At 55.5% G+C, this 14,264-nt stretch overlaps 2 protein-coding genes across 15 annotated transcripts in view; one reads left to right on the top strand and one right to left on the bottom strand.

Annotated features, from left to right (window-relative positions):
• SPTAN1 (spectrin alpha, non-erythrocytic 1) overlaps nucleotides 1-2,609 on the top strand; it is a 44,146-nt gene extending 41,537 nt beyond the window's left edge. For all 14 annotated transcript variants that reach the window (XM_054393565.1, XM_054393572.1, XM_054393574.1 and 11 more), the window contains 5 exons: nucleotides 167-363; nucleotides 708-761; nucleotides 1,208-1,354; nucleotides 1,606-1,753; nucleotides 2,309-2,609. In XM_054393565.1, coding sequence (XP_054249540.1) covers nucleotides 167-363; nucleotides 708-761; nucleotides 1,208-1,354; nucleotides 1,606-1,753; nucleotides 2,309-2,434 — 672 coding nt within the window. In that variant the 3' untranslated portion in view covers nucleotides 2,435-2,609. The remainder of the gene's footprint in view (nucleotides 1-166; nucleotides 364-707; nucleotides 762-1,207; nucleotides 1,355-1,605; nucleotides 1,754-2,308) is intronic.
• Nucleotides 2,610-2,722: 113 nt separating this feature from the next.
• On the bottom strand, nucleotides 2,723-8,867 carry DYNC2I2 (dynein 2 intermediate chain 2). The gene is made up of 9 exons (XM_054393409.1): nucleotides 8,733-8,867; nucleotides 7,753-8,007; nucleotides 6,992-7,101; nucleotides 5,960-6,138; nucleotides 5,466-5,575; nucleotides 4,668-4,832; nucleotides 4,299-4,498; nucleotides 3,428-3,585; nucleotides 2,723-2,961 (listed from the first exon to the last, which is right to left on the bottom strand). The coding sequence occupies exons 1-9, from the start codon at nucleotides 8,865-8,867 to the stop codon at nucleotides 2,723-2,725; spliced, it is 1,551 nt and encodes a 516-aa protein (XP_054249384.1).
• Nucleotides 8,868-14,264: the final 5,397 nt, after the last annotated feature.

Genomic DNA, 14,264 nt, shown 5'->3' with positions numbered 1-14,264 from the left:
GTTTGCAATGGTGCAAAAGGAGGATGCTGTGGATGCTCTTTCACAGCTCCCAGAACATGCATGTAGTCCCAGCAGACGAGTCAAACCCTTCCTCCCTTGCTAGCCTCTGTTCTGCTCAGGATTTTTTTGCTGACCTTAATCTCCTCTCTGTCACTGCCTCCCACAGCGCAAGCACCAGGAGATCCGAGCGATGCGCAGCCAGCTGAAGAAGATTGAGGACCTTGGAGCTGCCATGGAAGAGGCTCTCATCCTGGACAACAAATACACTGAGCACAGCACTGTGGGGCTGGCACAGCAGTGGGACCAGCTGGACCAGCTGGGGATGAGGATGCAGCACAACCTGGAGCAGCAGATCCAGGCTCGGTAGTGCCCTGCACACTGCAGTTGTGGCTGGGGGGAAAGGCAGCAGCCACAACTGCTCATGTGAGAAGACCCCCTGCAGAGTCCATGCCAGTGCCCATGTCTTGTGCTCTGATGGGTGTAGTGAGCTTCTAAACCACAGCCACCCTCTGGCTCTCCTCAGAGGGATGAAGGGGACAGGTTTGGAAGTAGCTGCTATTGCCATTAGCAGTGATGAGATCTCAGACTGACTGTGTGGATTGCTCACTTGGCCTCACCTCCTGATGCAGACCTGGCTTGGGGCAGGTGGACTCCAGCAGAGCTCTGAGGTTAGGAACTGCTCTCAAGCTTTGTTTCTTCCTTTCCAGAAACACGACTGGAGTCACAGAGGAGGCCCTGAAGGAGTTCAGCATGATGTTCAAGTGAGTGCAGGGGAAGGCTGCCAGCAATGCTCCTGAGATTGCTGCCATGGTGATGGCTCTGGCCTGTGGCATTCTCTGACCTGTGTGTGGCTCCTTTGCTCCCTGCCTCGTGTCTGCTGAGCGGCTCTGCTCCCTGCCAGGGACCCCTGCTGCTGGCTCAGCCATGCCAGAGCTTCTCCTGGGCACCTCCCTCTGGGCACAGGGTGGTAGGAGCTGGCAGTGCCAATGAATGCCAGCTGGGAGCACAGCCCTTGTTGGGATCTTTTTAAGCAAAGAACTCCTGCTTACTTCTTGTGTGTGTGAGAGAGAGCTGTGCCAGGCTGACCCAGGCTCCTGTGTCCAGGACGGGGGCTGCCTGTCATCCTTTCTTGTTTCCAGCCCCCTTGGTAGCTTTCAGTGCTCAGCAGCTGGCAGGTACCAGTGGGGGCTTGGTTTTATTTTCCCAGGCACTTTGACAAGGACAAGTCTGGGCGACTCAACCACCAGGAGTTCAAGTCTTGCTTGCGCTCCCTCGGCTATGACCTGCCTATGGTTGAAGAAGGGGAGCCAGACCCTGAGTTTGAGTCCATTCTTGACACCGTAGATCCCAACAGGTACAGGAACTGCACCTTTTATTCTTCTGTCACCAAATGCTGTGTGGCAGGTGGCTGGAAGGACTCTCAGGTGCTGAGAGCTGTGCTTCTGTCATGGAGAGCTGTGGCTGCTTCCACAGCACTTCCTTTACAAGAGCAGGGAGGTGAGAAGGAATCATTTAAGTGACCTGGTGTGGACCTCTGCTCCTCTGGAGAAGTTGCAGCCCCTGTGCAGAGGGCCTGCAGCTGTGCTCACAGAGGTCTCCCCACAGGGATGGGCACGTCTCGCTGCAGGAGTATATGGCCTTCATGATCAGCAGGGAAACCGAGAACGTCAAGTCCAGTGAGGAGATCGAGAGCGCCTTCCGCGCCCTCAGCTCCGAGGGGAAGCCCTACGTGACCAAGGAGGAGCTCTACCAGGTGAGCACTGGGAAGGAGCAGGGGAGGCCATTGCCAAAGACCAGCACTGACTACTTGGAGGTCATGGCACAGCACTGGAGTCAGTTCTGAACCTGCCCAGGGTGTCCTCTGCAGCAAAGGCAGAGATGATGCTGACAGCCCTGCCCAGCTGCTTTCATGGCAGAAGAAGAGCTGCCAGCTGCTAAGGAAGCTGGTCAGAGCCTGGGAAGGGAGGGCACTGACTTTGCCTCTCCTCAGAGTCCCAGCTCTGCATTCATCACCTGGAGAGCAAAGGGAGATGTCTCTCCAGCAGCAATGCAAAGGCTCAGAGACTGCACACCTGCAGCACAGGTTGCTCCTGCCTGAGCCCCTGCAGCTGCACCTGTTCCCTGCTGTCCTCTCTCTGGTGACAGAAAGCTCAGGTGGTACCTCCCAGCCTCTAACCACCAGGTGCCAGCTGCTGGAGCGTTCCCATGCTGGGCACAGTTGTGCTGCTCCAGCCTCTCCCTAAGCCCTGGGGATGGGAGAGCTGCTGGTCGGTACCCAGCTGCAGCTGCCCCTCTCTGTGTCTTCCAGAACCTGACCAGGGAGCAGGCTGACTATTGCATTTCCCACATGAAGCCCTATATGGACGGCAAGGGCAGGGAGCTGCCCTCTGCCTATGACTACGTTGAGTTCACACGCTCGCTCTTCGTGAACTGACTGCACCCAGTGCCAGGAAGGGCAAGGAACAGGCTCCCCTCTGACTGCAGCTCTGCATGTGTCTGTGCGCTCTACAGTAATCTATGGTACTTCATGATGTAACCTTAAACTGCTTAGCTTGAAACTTTGGGAAAACAAATACCTTGCAGTGTGCTTCAATAAAGTTCCTGGTTGAACCACAGCCCCTGGTATTTAATGGCTAAGAACAGAGCTCACTGAGCTGGGTGAGCCTCCAGCTGCTCCTGGCCAGCACTCAGAGACAAGTGACCAGCTCCTGGAGGCTTGGCCTCAGCCCCTGGTCTCGCTTGCTAGCTGCTCCAGGTGCTTCAGTTCCCTGGCTCCCTGCTCAGTGAAGTCAGAGCTCAGCTGCCAGACTCTGACCATGCCGGTGGCATCTCCAGCTGCCAGGAGCTGCGGCTGCCTGCAGTTGAACTCCAGGCAGTGCACAGGGCCTTGCCCCACCGCCTGCTCCATGGACGCAGCAGGCTTCTGGGAGCTCTTCCCCAGGTCAAACAGGTGCACAACTCCTGCAATCAGAACCATTTGGTAGGTAGCAGCAGGTGAGTGTCCATTGTTCTGCACCTCAGCTGCTCTTTGTAACCCATTTCTCCTTTCCCCTGAGCTGTCACCGCTGCTGCCAGGCCTGAAAACAACTTGCCAAATGCTGTGGAATCTCCATGCCTTACCTCAGAAAAGGTTTGGGCAGTTTTCTAGGGCAGTTCTTGTTTTAAATTGTTAGCTCTGGAAGAAGATGGCAAAACCAAGGCTGCTGGATGAGTATTAGCCACAAGAATCTGACCCTATTACATCCCTGAGCGGCAACAGCAGTAAAGGTAGCAGAGGAGGACAGTGAGGGCCTGAAGCCTTGCTGGTTAGAAATGCCTCATGTCACTATGTGCACAGTGCAGCCATGGTTGCTGTGCTCCCTGGGTCACTGCCCTGTACCAGTTCATGACCAGCACAGCCCTGCTCTGAGTGCAGGCTGCCACTCACCTTCCCCAGCTGCAGCAGCAAAGAGCAGTGGTCGGGCTGGGGACCAGCGCACGCAGAAGAGGTACTGCTGGGACAGCTGCAGGGATAGGAGGGGCTGGGGCTGCAGCATGGAGTGCAGGTGCACTTGGCCATCAGTTCCACAGCTCAGAAAGAGGTTCCTGGAGGAAATAAGTTAAAAATACTGGCTTTGTTGTGAAGAACAAAATTCACTACAGCAGCACAATCTTGGGCAGTGTTGGTGCTCTGCACAAGTCTAGAGCAGGGAGTTCCAAGTTCTAATCTGGCTTGAAGGGCTCCTCTTGTTTGAGGAGAGCTTTGTACTGTCCTCAATTAAATTTAATGAGGGTTTACAGCCACAGAGCCTTAGTGGTAGGCTGTGGGGTAGGGCTGCCCAAGAACTGCTGAGTTACAGCCAGGCATTGTCAGAGCTCTGCTTGTCTCAGGCAAGTGAAATGCAAACCTGAGCTGTCATCAAGTGCCACAGAAGCTGTGGCCTGGGGCCTTTCCCATGGCTCATGGTAGGTCAGCAGGGGCAGGGCTGGGAGCTCATTTAACCTGGGGCAGCTCCCTTCAGCACTGGTCAGTAAATGGCTTTCTCAGCCCTTCCCCCTTGTCTTCAAATCCCTTTTGCCATTAAAGGCTGGGCTGAGCTCAGTAAGCTGCCAATCTTCCATGGTGGCCTGCCCTCAGATGCTCTTTTGTGTCACTGGCATTGTGTCCACGTGCAGGGGGCAGCGTGGGCAGAGCCAAGGGGCAGTCTCTTGAGCGAGTCTCCAGAGCCAGGGCAGCCTGTTTTGGAGCTTGCACACAAGCCCACTGGGGGCCACTTGCAAAGTGCCTGGCCAGAGGCAGGCACTGCCTGCAGACTCACCTGTGAAAGGGGGAGCAGCTGACGGAGTAGACAGGCCCCGCGTGCGGGGCGAAGGCGAGCTCGGCGGGGGCCCAGCAGGACACTGTGGTCGTGGAGCACTTGAGCGGGGAGCCACCTTCCACACCCACCACAAACACGCAGGGATCCAAGGGCGAGAAGGAGAGGGAAGTGACACCCACTGCTGCCTTGCCCCGGGCCAGCTGCCAGAGAGAGACAAAGCTGCTGTGAGCTGGGGGCAGCCAGGCGAGCTGCAGGCTGCCAGGGGGGATTCTGGAGTGGGAACAGAGCTAGGGATCAGTATGGATGCCTAGAGCGGCTTTTCCTGCCCCGTGGGCTCCAGATAGTTCCTGTCACAGCTGCCGGCCTCACCTTCCTCAGCTCGGCCCTGCGTGGGAGCTGTGACGCCCCCAGGGTGAAGCCCCCGGCCAGGGCCAGGCGCCCCTCCTGCTCCTGCCACGACAGCACCTTCCCGTCCAGCGCTGCGCTCCACAGCCGTGGGCAGCTCCACCGCTGGCCGTCAGGCACCCAGCTGACCTGTCCCGAACAGCAGGAGCTCATCAAAAGGAAACTCCCACAGCTGCCAGGCCCCCACTCAGCATCCTGCAGCCCCCTGTCCTGCCAGGACCATGTGTGGGCAGAGCCAGGCAGCAGCCAGGAACCCTGGATCCCAACCAGTCCCTGCTGTGAGCTGGATCGCAGAAGTAGCTGCCAGGACAGAACGTGTATTGGGTGTCTGGGACTGAATCTTGTGCTGCAGGGGCTGGGCTTCCCCTACCATGACTCCTGAGACGTGGTGTTCACAGCATGCAGCCTCCAACAGCAGCATCTCCCTGACCTTCAGAAGAGATACTGCTCAAAGTGCCCTGAGCCACAGATCCCCAGAAGGAGAGAAGCCATCAGGAAGCCAGAGCAGGCTGTGCTCTGAGCACAGCGTTCAGCTTCCAGCCACAGATCAGGAACACTTTGCCACTTGGTTTTACACAGCCACAAGTCTTGTTAGCTGCATCAGTGAACAGCAGGGCACAGGCCTGCTCTGCCCATCTCACACAGCAAGAACTCAAATTCAGCAAAAGCCTGCTCAGGAGCCTGATCTGGGGACAAATCAGCCAACAAGACAGGCCACAACTGCTGCCATGTCACAGCAGCCCACTGTGGATGTTGTATTACCTGATAGACAGGTTCAGTGTGAGTGTCATCTGTCATCCCTGTCCTCCAGACCACAGGGTCTTCTGTTCTGCTGGTGTCCCACACCAGCAGCTCCCCACTGAAAAGGCCACCTGCAAGGACAAAGATCACAGAAGGGCTCACAGCTGGGTACAAATGCCCAGATGCTGGAAGTGGGCCTGCCAACTGCCAAGGACTGGCAGCTGTACCTGGGCCCAGCAGCTCTGGTGTACAGGAGCACAGTGCTCCTGCCATACCCATGGACACCCAGAGCTAGGCTGCCTTCTCCATCTCCCTGAGGAGGGGATGCACACAGAGATGGCACTAGAAAAGCAGCAAGAGTGCAGCTGCTGCTGAGCTGCCTTTCTCAGCCTGAGGAGCTGCATACACTGTAACTACTGTGATAAATCTCAGACAGAGCTGAGAGACAAAACCTGATCCAAGCTGGCAGAACTAAGGGGACATTTCTATCATGCTCTGAGGTGAGAGCAACCTACCAGCTAGCAGTGATGGCTGGGAGGGGTGGAAAGCCAGGGACATGATGGAGCTGGGAACATCCACCACAAGGTCTGGGTGCTGTGGGTTCAGCCCTCTCCGCTCCAGGTTCCAGGTGCAAACGTAGGACTTTGCTGTGCTCCAATCCCCATCTTCCAAGCTGGAGAAGAGGAAGCCACATCTTGCCTTCTTTGTCCTGCAGACAGTCCCAGTCCAGCAGAGCTCTGGGGTGCCTCATGAGCCACCAAACCTGCTGCTTTGTGGCTTAAAGGAAAACCGAGGAGGGAAAACTCTTCTGCAGGACCGTGCATGTGCAGGATGCCTCAGTGCTCTGCAGGACACACTGCAGCCACTGAATCTCAGACAATTCACTGCTCCAAGGGCAGCCACAGAGAACCACATTCTGATCTGAACTGGCAGTGGAGTGCAGAGGGAGCAAGACACAGACCAGTCTGCCCTGCTTGACTCTTCCCTGTGCATTCATGGACACCCTTTGTGCTGGGGCTTTTCATACAGGGCAGCATGAAGAAGGGACTGAGGGCAGCAGCAGGACACAGAAAGGAGAGGCTGCTGCAGAGACTCCTTAGATTTGATGGTTTGCTCTTGTTTCAGAAATCTTTAGCTTTATCAGCAGGTGTCCAGGGCAGCAGGCACCTGCCTGAGTGGGGGCCAGATTCTCCAAGGGTGCAAAGAGCCACACTGACCACCATGACCTTTAGTGACAATGAGCACACTGCCAGACCTCACCCCTGTGCACTTGCAAGGGCATCTGCCCTTCACATTTCCTTTCCAAACAGAATTTATCCAGAAACAGATCAGTACAAGTGCCAGTGTCCCCTTCCAGGGAGGAAGAAACAAAAGCTGTAATTTAAGACTGCTCTGAGATTTTGATTCTTTGACTATGACTTATTTCCTTTGCAGAAGGGGTGGGTGTCTAGGTCACTACTGCAGAGACAGCAAACATGCATAGCACTGAGGCAGGCTGAGCCCTCAGGTGACCCCCAACGGTGCTCTCAGTCCCTGCAGACACTCACTGGCCATAGGAGCAGGCAAGAACAGCTCCTGTCGCGTTCCACGAGACGCTGGTAACCTGCAGTTTCTGCTGCTGGGCCTCTGGGTACGAGAGCCTGTGCAGGCACAGCACCTGCAAGAGACCAGCTCCAGGGCAATCATCTCCTAACACAGGCAAATGAGATGTCCACACCCCTGCACATGCCCTCAGGGTCCCACCACTGGCTTCCCTCTGCCCAAGCAGCAGAGACACCTGTGAAAAAGTTGTTGGATTCCTACTGGGAAAGCCTGTCCAGCACATGTCCCTGCCCAACTGTCACTCACAGTCAGCTGCACAGCTCTGCAACTCCATGCAGTGAGGGTTTACAGCACCCCAGGGCAGTCTGGGACTCACAAATCTTCACAAGAAGTGGCTTGAAAACTACAGCACCACTGTACCCTGCCACACGCTGCTCCCCTCTTTGAGCAGATACAATCTGCTGCAGCTCCTGCCTGCAGCTGCTCCTAGGTACGTGCCAGGCTACCATGCTCTAACCAGGCTGCTCAAAGCTGCAGCTAAGACTACATCAACTGCAGGCTTCCTTCTCACAGAGCTGCTGCGACACAGTCACTAGCAGGAAGAACTGAGCAAAGGAGAGAGCTGGAGGAAAGAAAAACTCCTAACATCCAACTATTACAATCTGGCAAGGACACCCACAGCATAAAGAGACAGACCTAGCCTGTGAGAGCCACCACAGCCAACTCTGCTTGGGCAGGAACAAGGATCTGAATTCCGTAAGCTTACTGTTTTGTTCTGCTCTCTCCAGTTCACTTCAAAGCCATCAAAGGCATGGCTTTTCCAGTTCTTATTTAGCTCTTTGGTAACAGTATCCTCCACTCTCTGAAGGAAGGAGAGAAGGCCAGTGTCATCCACATAGACTTCTTGCTGGAAGCCCTGGGCAGCATTCCTCCTCTGATCCATCTGCACAGCAGCATCTTGGCTGGTATGGGACTGCACTGCAGCTTCTGCTGTGGAGATTTTCCCAGTCTGGCAGCTTTTCTAGTGAAAGAAGACAGACAGCCTGTAATCCAAACAGACACTAAAGTGCTGTACAAAATATCCAAAGCACCTTCTCCTTCTAGCCTTTCATAGAGACATTAAAGCACTTTGCACAGCTCTGGTTCATGGGTAAAAGCAAGGTGCCTCCAGTGATGTATTTGTGAGAGCCACACGGTATGATCTGAGCCAGAGGTGTCCGAATGCCAGTCAGGTCAGGCTCTACAGCTCGGAATGTGGACCGAGGGAAAGCCAAAAGGCAGGGAGCCCCCAGACGAGCAGCGAACACAGACACTTCGGCAAGCGCTGAGCCATCAGCGCTCAAACTACCCTCTTGTGGCAGCCGCACGTGTTTGCTTGCCAGTTTGTATAAAGGGCCGAAATTAGCAATAGGCTGCAAAAGGCTGCCAACCGGCAGAGGCAGCGGGCTGACACCGGCGCCGCGGGCCCACCCGCCACCGGCTGTGCGCCACGCAACCAGTCGGGATGCAACTTCCAGCGGGGAAGGGCTCCATTGCAGCCGAGATGGAGCAGCGGGACCTGAGAAGGCTTACCGACGAGCACGGGAGGTACAAGTCGAGGTTCGGCCGCCCCTTCAGCAGGACCAGAGGCGGGAAGGCGCAGTTCGCCGCGGCACTGACGCCCGGCCCGGCCCCGCCCCGCCCCTCGCGGCGGTATAACAGCGCGAAGTGGAGCCGAGGCCCCGAGGGTGGTTTGCGGTTTCTTACCGCCTCGCAGCGAGTGCTCCGTGCGCTCCTCCACAACGACTTCACGTCGGCACCCAGCGCCGTCCCGTCCGTGAACATGGCAGCGAACGGGGCCTCGCCCGCCGATTTCCCACCGCCCGCTCTGCGGGTTCCCATGGAAGCCGGGGGAGGTGCTGCGAGATGACGTCAGTCCGACCGACGGCGTCGCCGGGTAGGTGCCATGTTGGGGAAGGGCACGGAGCGTCCGTGGTGGGCGGGAACGGCACCGCGTGGGAGAGGAGTACGGGTCGGCACCTTTGTGAATGCCGCTGTGGGCGAGGGATACGGGCCGGCACCTTTGTTAATGCTGCTGTTCTGGTGGGGCTTCCTCCTTCCCTTTCGGCCTCCCCACCGGGTCCCACCTCCTCGCCGGGAGCACGAGTAGCAGAGCAGGCGGGAGGGCACTGGTGCTGCCAGGAGTCAAGATGGCGCCGGGGTGTGTTGGGTGGGGACGACAAAAGCGCGTGCGGGGGAGGCTGCGGAGGGCCGGGATGGGGACACGGCCGCGCTGCGAGGGAAGCGCTTCTGAAGAGAAGGGTGATGCTTGGCGCCCGGCAGCACACGGTGCGTCCGTGTGGTTGCTACTGGCCGCCGTCGCGGAGGGCCTCTAACGTACCGCGACTGTGCTCGCAGACAGGCCGGGACCCGCGCTCCGGAACCGTCCGGAGGAGGTGCGGGCAGAGCAGTGCGGGCGGCACACGTGTGAGTGGCGGCGCTGTGGTTGGCACACAGGACCTGCGGTTGCCGGAGAGTGTGGCAGAGGGGGCGGCTCCGGGCGTGCAGCGCCCGGTGTACCGTGTGGCTGCCTCGGGTCTGCCCTGCCGTGTTTCGGTGAGGGGATTACGGCCGTTCGTGTGTGAGTGACTCCAGCCGCTCTCCGAGCTCGCTGCACGCAGCTGGGCACCTCCCCGGGCAACCGGCACCACCGGAGAGCTGGCATCTGCCCTGGGTGCGGGCACAGCTGGGAGCGGCTGTGCTGCCTGTGTCGGAGCAGCCGCTGCTGGCACTGCGTCCTTGCGGCGTTGTGGCTGAGGGCATGGCTGTGCTTGGCTCTGCTTCTCTAATTGTAACTCCACTGGAACAACTCCGTGATGAACACCGAGGCTAAGTTTAGCCCTGGCACGAAAAGGGCTGGGTTTCAGCACATCAACAGCATTTCACTACATCAAGTCTTGTCTTTCTTCCCGGTGTGGCAGTATCAGACGTGTGGATATTGCTGGTTTGCAGTAGTCAGGGTGGAGTGGAAATGAGGTGAAATCGGTGACTACTGGGAGAGGCTGTAAGAAGGCTCCTGGAAGCAGCTGCTGTTATCAAAGTGCTCACCTCTGCTTTGCCTTCTCCGTGTTTCAGGGGACAAAAGTATTGAAAGTTTTCACTTGCACACAATGGAGCAAATCAGCATCAGAAAACAAAGGAACAAGAGAGGACTGAGGTGGAGCAGTGTGGGGAGGAGCCCTAAGGGAGAGCTGTAAGGGTCACTGTCACCACAGCTCCCTGGGGCTGAGGACACAGTGTCTGTGGAGCCAGCCAGATGCTCAGTAGCTTAGTGAGGGTTCAATTCCTTGCATGGACTCTGAGTTACCTCAGGCTGCATGAATCCTTCAGCCTTTGGAGAATTGCTTCTCCATTGCCATTTGTACAGAGCTCAGGCACTTCCTCTGACCTGTTTCTGTCACTGTGCCGCAAGTACTGTGCCCTTTTTACTCTGAAAACTTCACTTTCAGGTCAGGCTGCCTCATTGCTGAGGTTCTGTGACACCCAGAGCCATGACAGTGTTCTAGAACAGTATTCTCCCTCCAAAGCATAGATCTGAGGAGAGCTGGAGGGTCCTTAGTCAATGCTGTGGGCACGATTCCTTGCACTGCCCTGTTTGCATTCCTTCATGGATGGCACTCAGACAAAGGGTTGAGCCAAATGCAGCCGAAGTGAGGAGCTGCTCCGTGGCAGGTATCAGCCACCACCGTGGGGGCACAGGCACCATGCTGGGGGGGTTGGAATGGCAAGAGCTGACACAGGGCCAGGAGTCATGGCACAGCAAGAGGGACATCTGTGAGAGAATCTGCTCAGGGCGTCCTTCCTGCCTGTTGTGGTGCTGCCAGCTCAGTGCTAGCTGGGAGCCTCCACCTCAGATAGAGGCGGTGCTGTCAGGGCAGTGACTGGCAGTGCCTCTCCTTTTGGCCATGGCAGCCAGCAGACTTCTGCTGAGTCTGGAGCAGTGTGCCCACTGCCTCGGCCTGGCAGTGGGGGCACAGGCTGGCACACCATGCTTGAAGGGCAGCTGCCCTTCTGCAGTGCTGCCAACACAACTGAGCTCATTGAACCCCACAGTAACCATGGCTGGCTAGAAGTGGTTGCTCTGTGCATCCCTTTATCAGCTCCTGACATATCTGTGGTGTCTCATCCCTGCCTTCCTGTTGTCCTTGTCCCTCTCATGGGCTGCAACTTGTCCTATTCATGGTACCAGCCATGAAAGCCTGGATAAATAAAGGTGTTTTCATTTTGCTCCCTGTAGCCTGAAGGACCCTGCTGATGCCACAGCCTGCACTTTTAATAACTGCAGAGTAGCTGCATCTCACGTTAAGAGCCTCAGGTCTTCAGCATCCACAGGGCCCTGGAGAACTTGCTGCAGTGCTGGGATGTGACAGGAGGTAATTTATAAGGAATTAAAGCTGACAGTCACTTTATAAAGCTGATTTTCAAAGATCTAGGCACTAAAGATGTGTTAATGAGGGTACTGAGGCTTCGTAGTTAATTATATTAGCATCTTTTTGTCACTCTCTGCGGTGGCAGCGCCTGGCTGATGTTTCAATAGCAGTCTGGGAGTGCTCTTTGTGGTGCTTATCCAGGAGTATGGAGATACCTTAGGTCCCAGAGGGCAACCTTGCATCTGAATGTCTCTGTGAATTGCAAGACCCCTTGGATCTCAGAAAAAGGCCCTGAAGGAGACCCTGCAGGAAACTGAATGGATGTCAGTAAAATTTCTCTAGTTCAGATGTGGACTCTCCTCCCCTTTCATTTCTCCCTTCCCTCCCCCAATTGCTTCCCACCTCACTGGTCCTCTCACAAGGCTTAGGAATGGCAACAGCTGGCACTTGCTGACTGTGGACTTCAAAGCTCTGAAGGAAGAGCTGTCCCGAGTAGAGCGGTGAGCAAGGAGCCGTGCAAGCAGGGAACGTTGTCGCTTCTTGGCTTAGTCCTGCACCAGCCCCGGCGCTGCCAGAGCCCCAGGGGCGCTGAGACAGGTCACAGCTGTTCATGTGGGCTCTGCTCTGCCCCTTGCAAGGGCAGCTGGAATATCCCAGTCCCTCTGCTGCAAACACAAACACAGGGTTAAAGGTTCCGTCCTTCGTGTGTTTCTGAGAGATGCTGGTTTGGAACCCGAGAGGGGAAGGCTGACTTCCTGTCGGTGATCTCCGTGCCACCCGAGGTGGCAAAGCTGCTGCTTTCTTCCCTGGTATCTTCCACTCGCTTGTGTTCATTTAAACAAAACTTACTAGAAATCTGTTGCTGGTTTTTCACACCAGTTGCAATTGCAGCCTTGCCCTGGGTAGCCGGGTTAAGGGCAGTTTAACTACCACCTAAGTAAGCAAGACTTGGGGAACCCATTCCTTACTCTTTCCTTGCTCATTGCTGCTGGGATCCTCTCTCTTCTAACACTGTTCATGCATCAGCACCAGGGAACCAGGTCAGAGTACCTGAGGTACTCTGGGGACCATTTCCAACTGAAATCAGTTTTCTGGTTGTTTAACATGGGACTACACCAAAACCCCTGTGCTGGCACAATGCAGGGACAGCATGGAGAGGAAGAGGGGAGGCTGTGTGGTGGGGAATGCACGAGTGGGAACTCCACCCAAACAGGTTTGTCAAGCTATGTCCTGACAGGCTTCCCATTCTGCCTAATCCAGAGCCACCTCTGCCCGGTGTGCAGGCAGCACCTTGTGCACAGGGCTCACAGGCACACAGCTCTGGGTTCTCACACCTATGGTAGTACCAAACCCAAGGAATGTTCCTCCAGACTGACACAATTCACCAAACTCTGCTTGCAGATCTCCACTGCTGGCAACTCCTGCAGCATTTTGTGCAGCTGGAGACTCCTGAGCTGTGGTGCTGGCTCTGGTGAGGGTACCCCTGGCACTCACCAGCAGCACAGAATCACTTTGCTCCCACAGCTGTTGCTATTTTCGTAGATTATTTTTAATGAGCTTTGACACTCTCAGGTGGAAGCAATCGTGTACAGTGTATTGTGATAGCAACACCTGGATGTGACAGATCCCTACATATTTCTCTCTTTTTTGTTTCACCTTTTCTGTCACTAAACTCCTACACAAGACTCCAGAGACACCACAACTGCTTGAATGATACCAATTTGAACCTACAGAGCAGTAAATGTTGTGCTGCCTGCACACTGAGCAGTGGGCAGGAGGCTAACTGGGGAGACAGAGGTGACTGTCCCTGAGAGCCCAAGTACTGAGAGTGCTCTGGTAACAGGGGAGCTCTGTAATGGTTCCCACAAATCCAGCTGCCCCTTGGTACTGACACCATGGTGGAATGCACTTAGTGCAGTGCTAGTCTCTGCTGCTGTTCCTGAGGGACCAAATCTGGAAGCTATGTTTAGGATTCAGCAACAATTTCCCTGCTGTAGGACTGAGGAGATAAGTAAGAGGTTCAGGAATTGGCCAGAATTAAAATCCTGGAAAGCAAATGTTTATAAATTGTCTTTGTAGAAATGCTGGCTTAATTTTCCCAAGAGGGAGAGGCTCCTCTGAAAGGTCCTTTGCAGGAGAACCCACAAGCACCACATCTGCTTTTTCCTAGTCCTCCAGAGTGCTCTGCCCCTGCTTAGTGAATCATCACTTGTTGCAGTTTCTAACACGGCAACCTCCACGAAGTCTTACCCATATCTCTTGTGTCTCATTAGAAGTCCTCTGCCCCAGCTGTGAGGGGACGATGGCCTCTCTTGCACCTTGGAAGAGAAATAGGGAGTGTAATGTTCCTGAGCACCCTCACATCTGCACAGCTCATGTCTCCTGTTCAGGAGTCTCCCAGGTTTCACTGACTTGCAATTTCAGATTTTCAAGAATGTTTTGACTGCCTCTTTACTCTCTGGGCACAAGCACAAGTGTCAGAGGAGCATCCAGCTCTTCACAGATTCCAGGGAAGGGTTCTGGTGAGTTACAAAAGCTGCTACAGGAAAAAAATAAAAATCAGCTTTAGCAGTTGCATCTGATGGGATCTTGGCTGAAAACACCCAACTGGAATCACTGGATTTATTCAGCTGCATAGTTAGTTGTTCCCTGTCATGTGCTCCTGAGCCACCATCCTCTTCAAGGGCAGCTACCAGCCCAGGACTTTCCTCTGAGGGTTTGAACTGCACCAACTGTGAGGGCTCAAGGAGGACTCTCCTGTCATCATCTAACCACTGGACTCCAAGGCGAGTGCCCGGTTGCGGAGGTCTGTGACCAGTGGGGATGGATAAACAGTTGGAGAGGAGGTGTTTGCCTGTTTAATATTTGT

The sequence above is a fragment of the Indicator indicator genome, chromosome 28 (assembly GCF_027791375.1).
Source record: "Indicator indicator isolate 239-I01 chromosome 28, UM_Iind_1.1, whole genome shotgun sequence".
NCBI lineage: Eukaryota > Metazoa > Chordata > Aves > Piciformes > Indicatoridae > Indicator > Indicator indicator.
The sequence above is the reverse complement of the archived record's forward strand: the minus strand, read 5'-3'. Positions and strand labels throughout refer to the sequence as shown.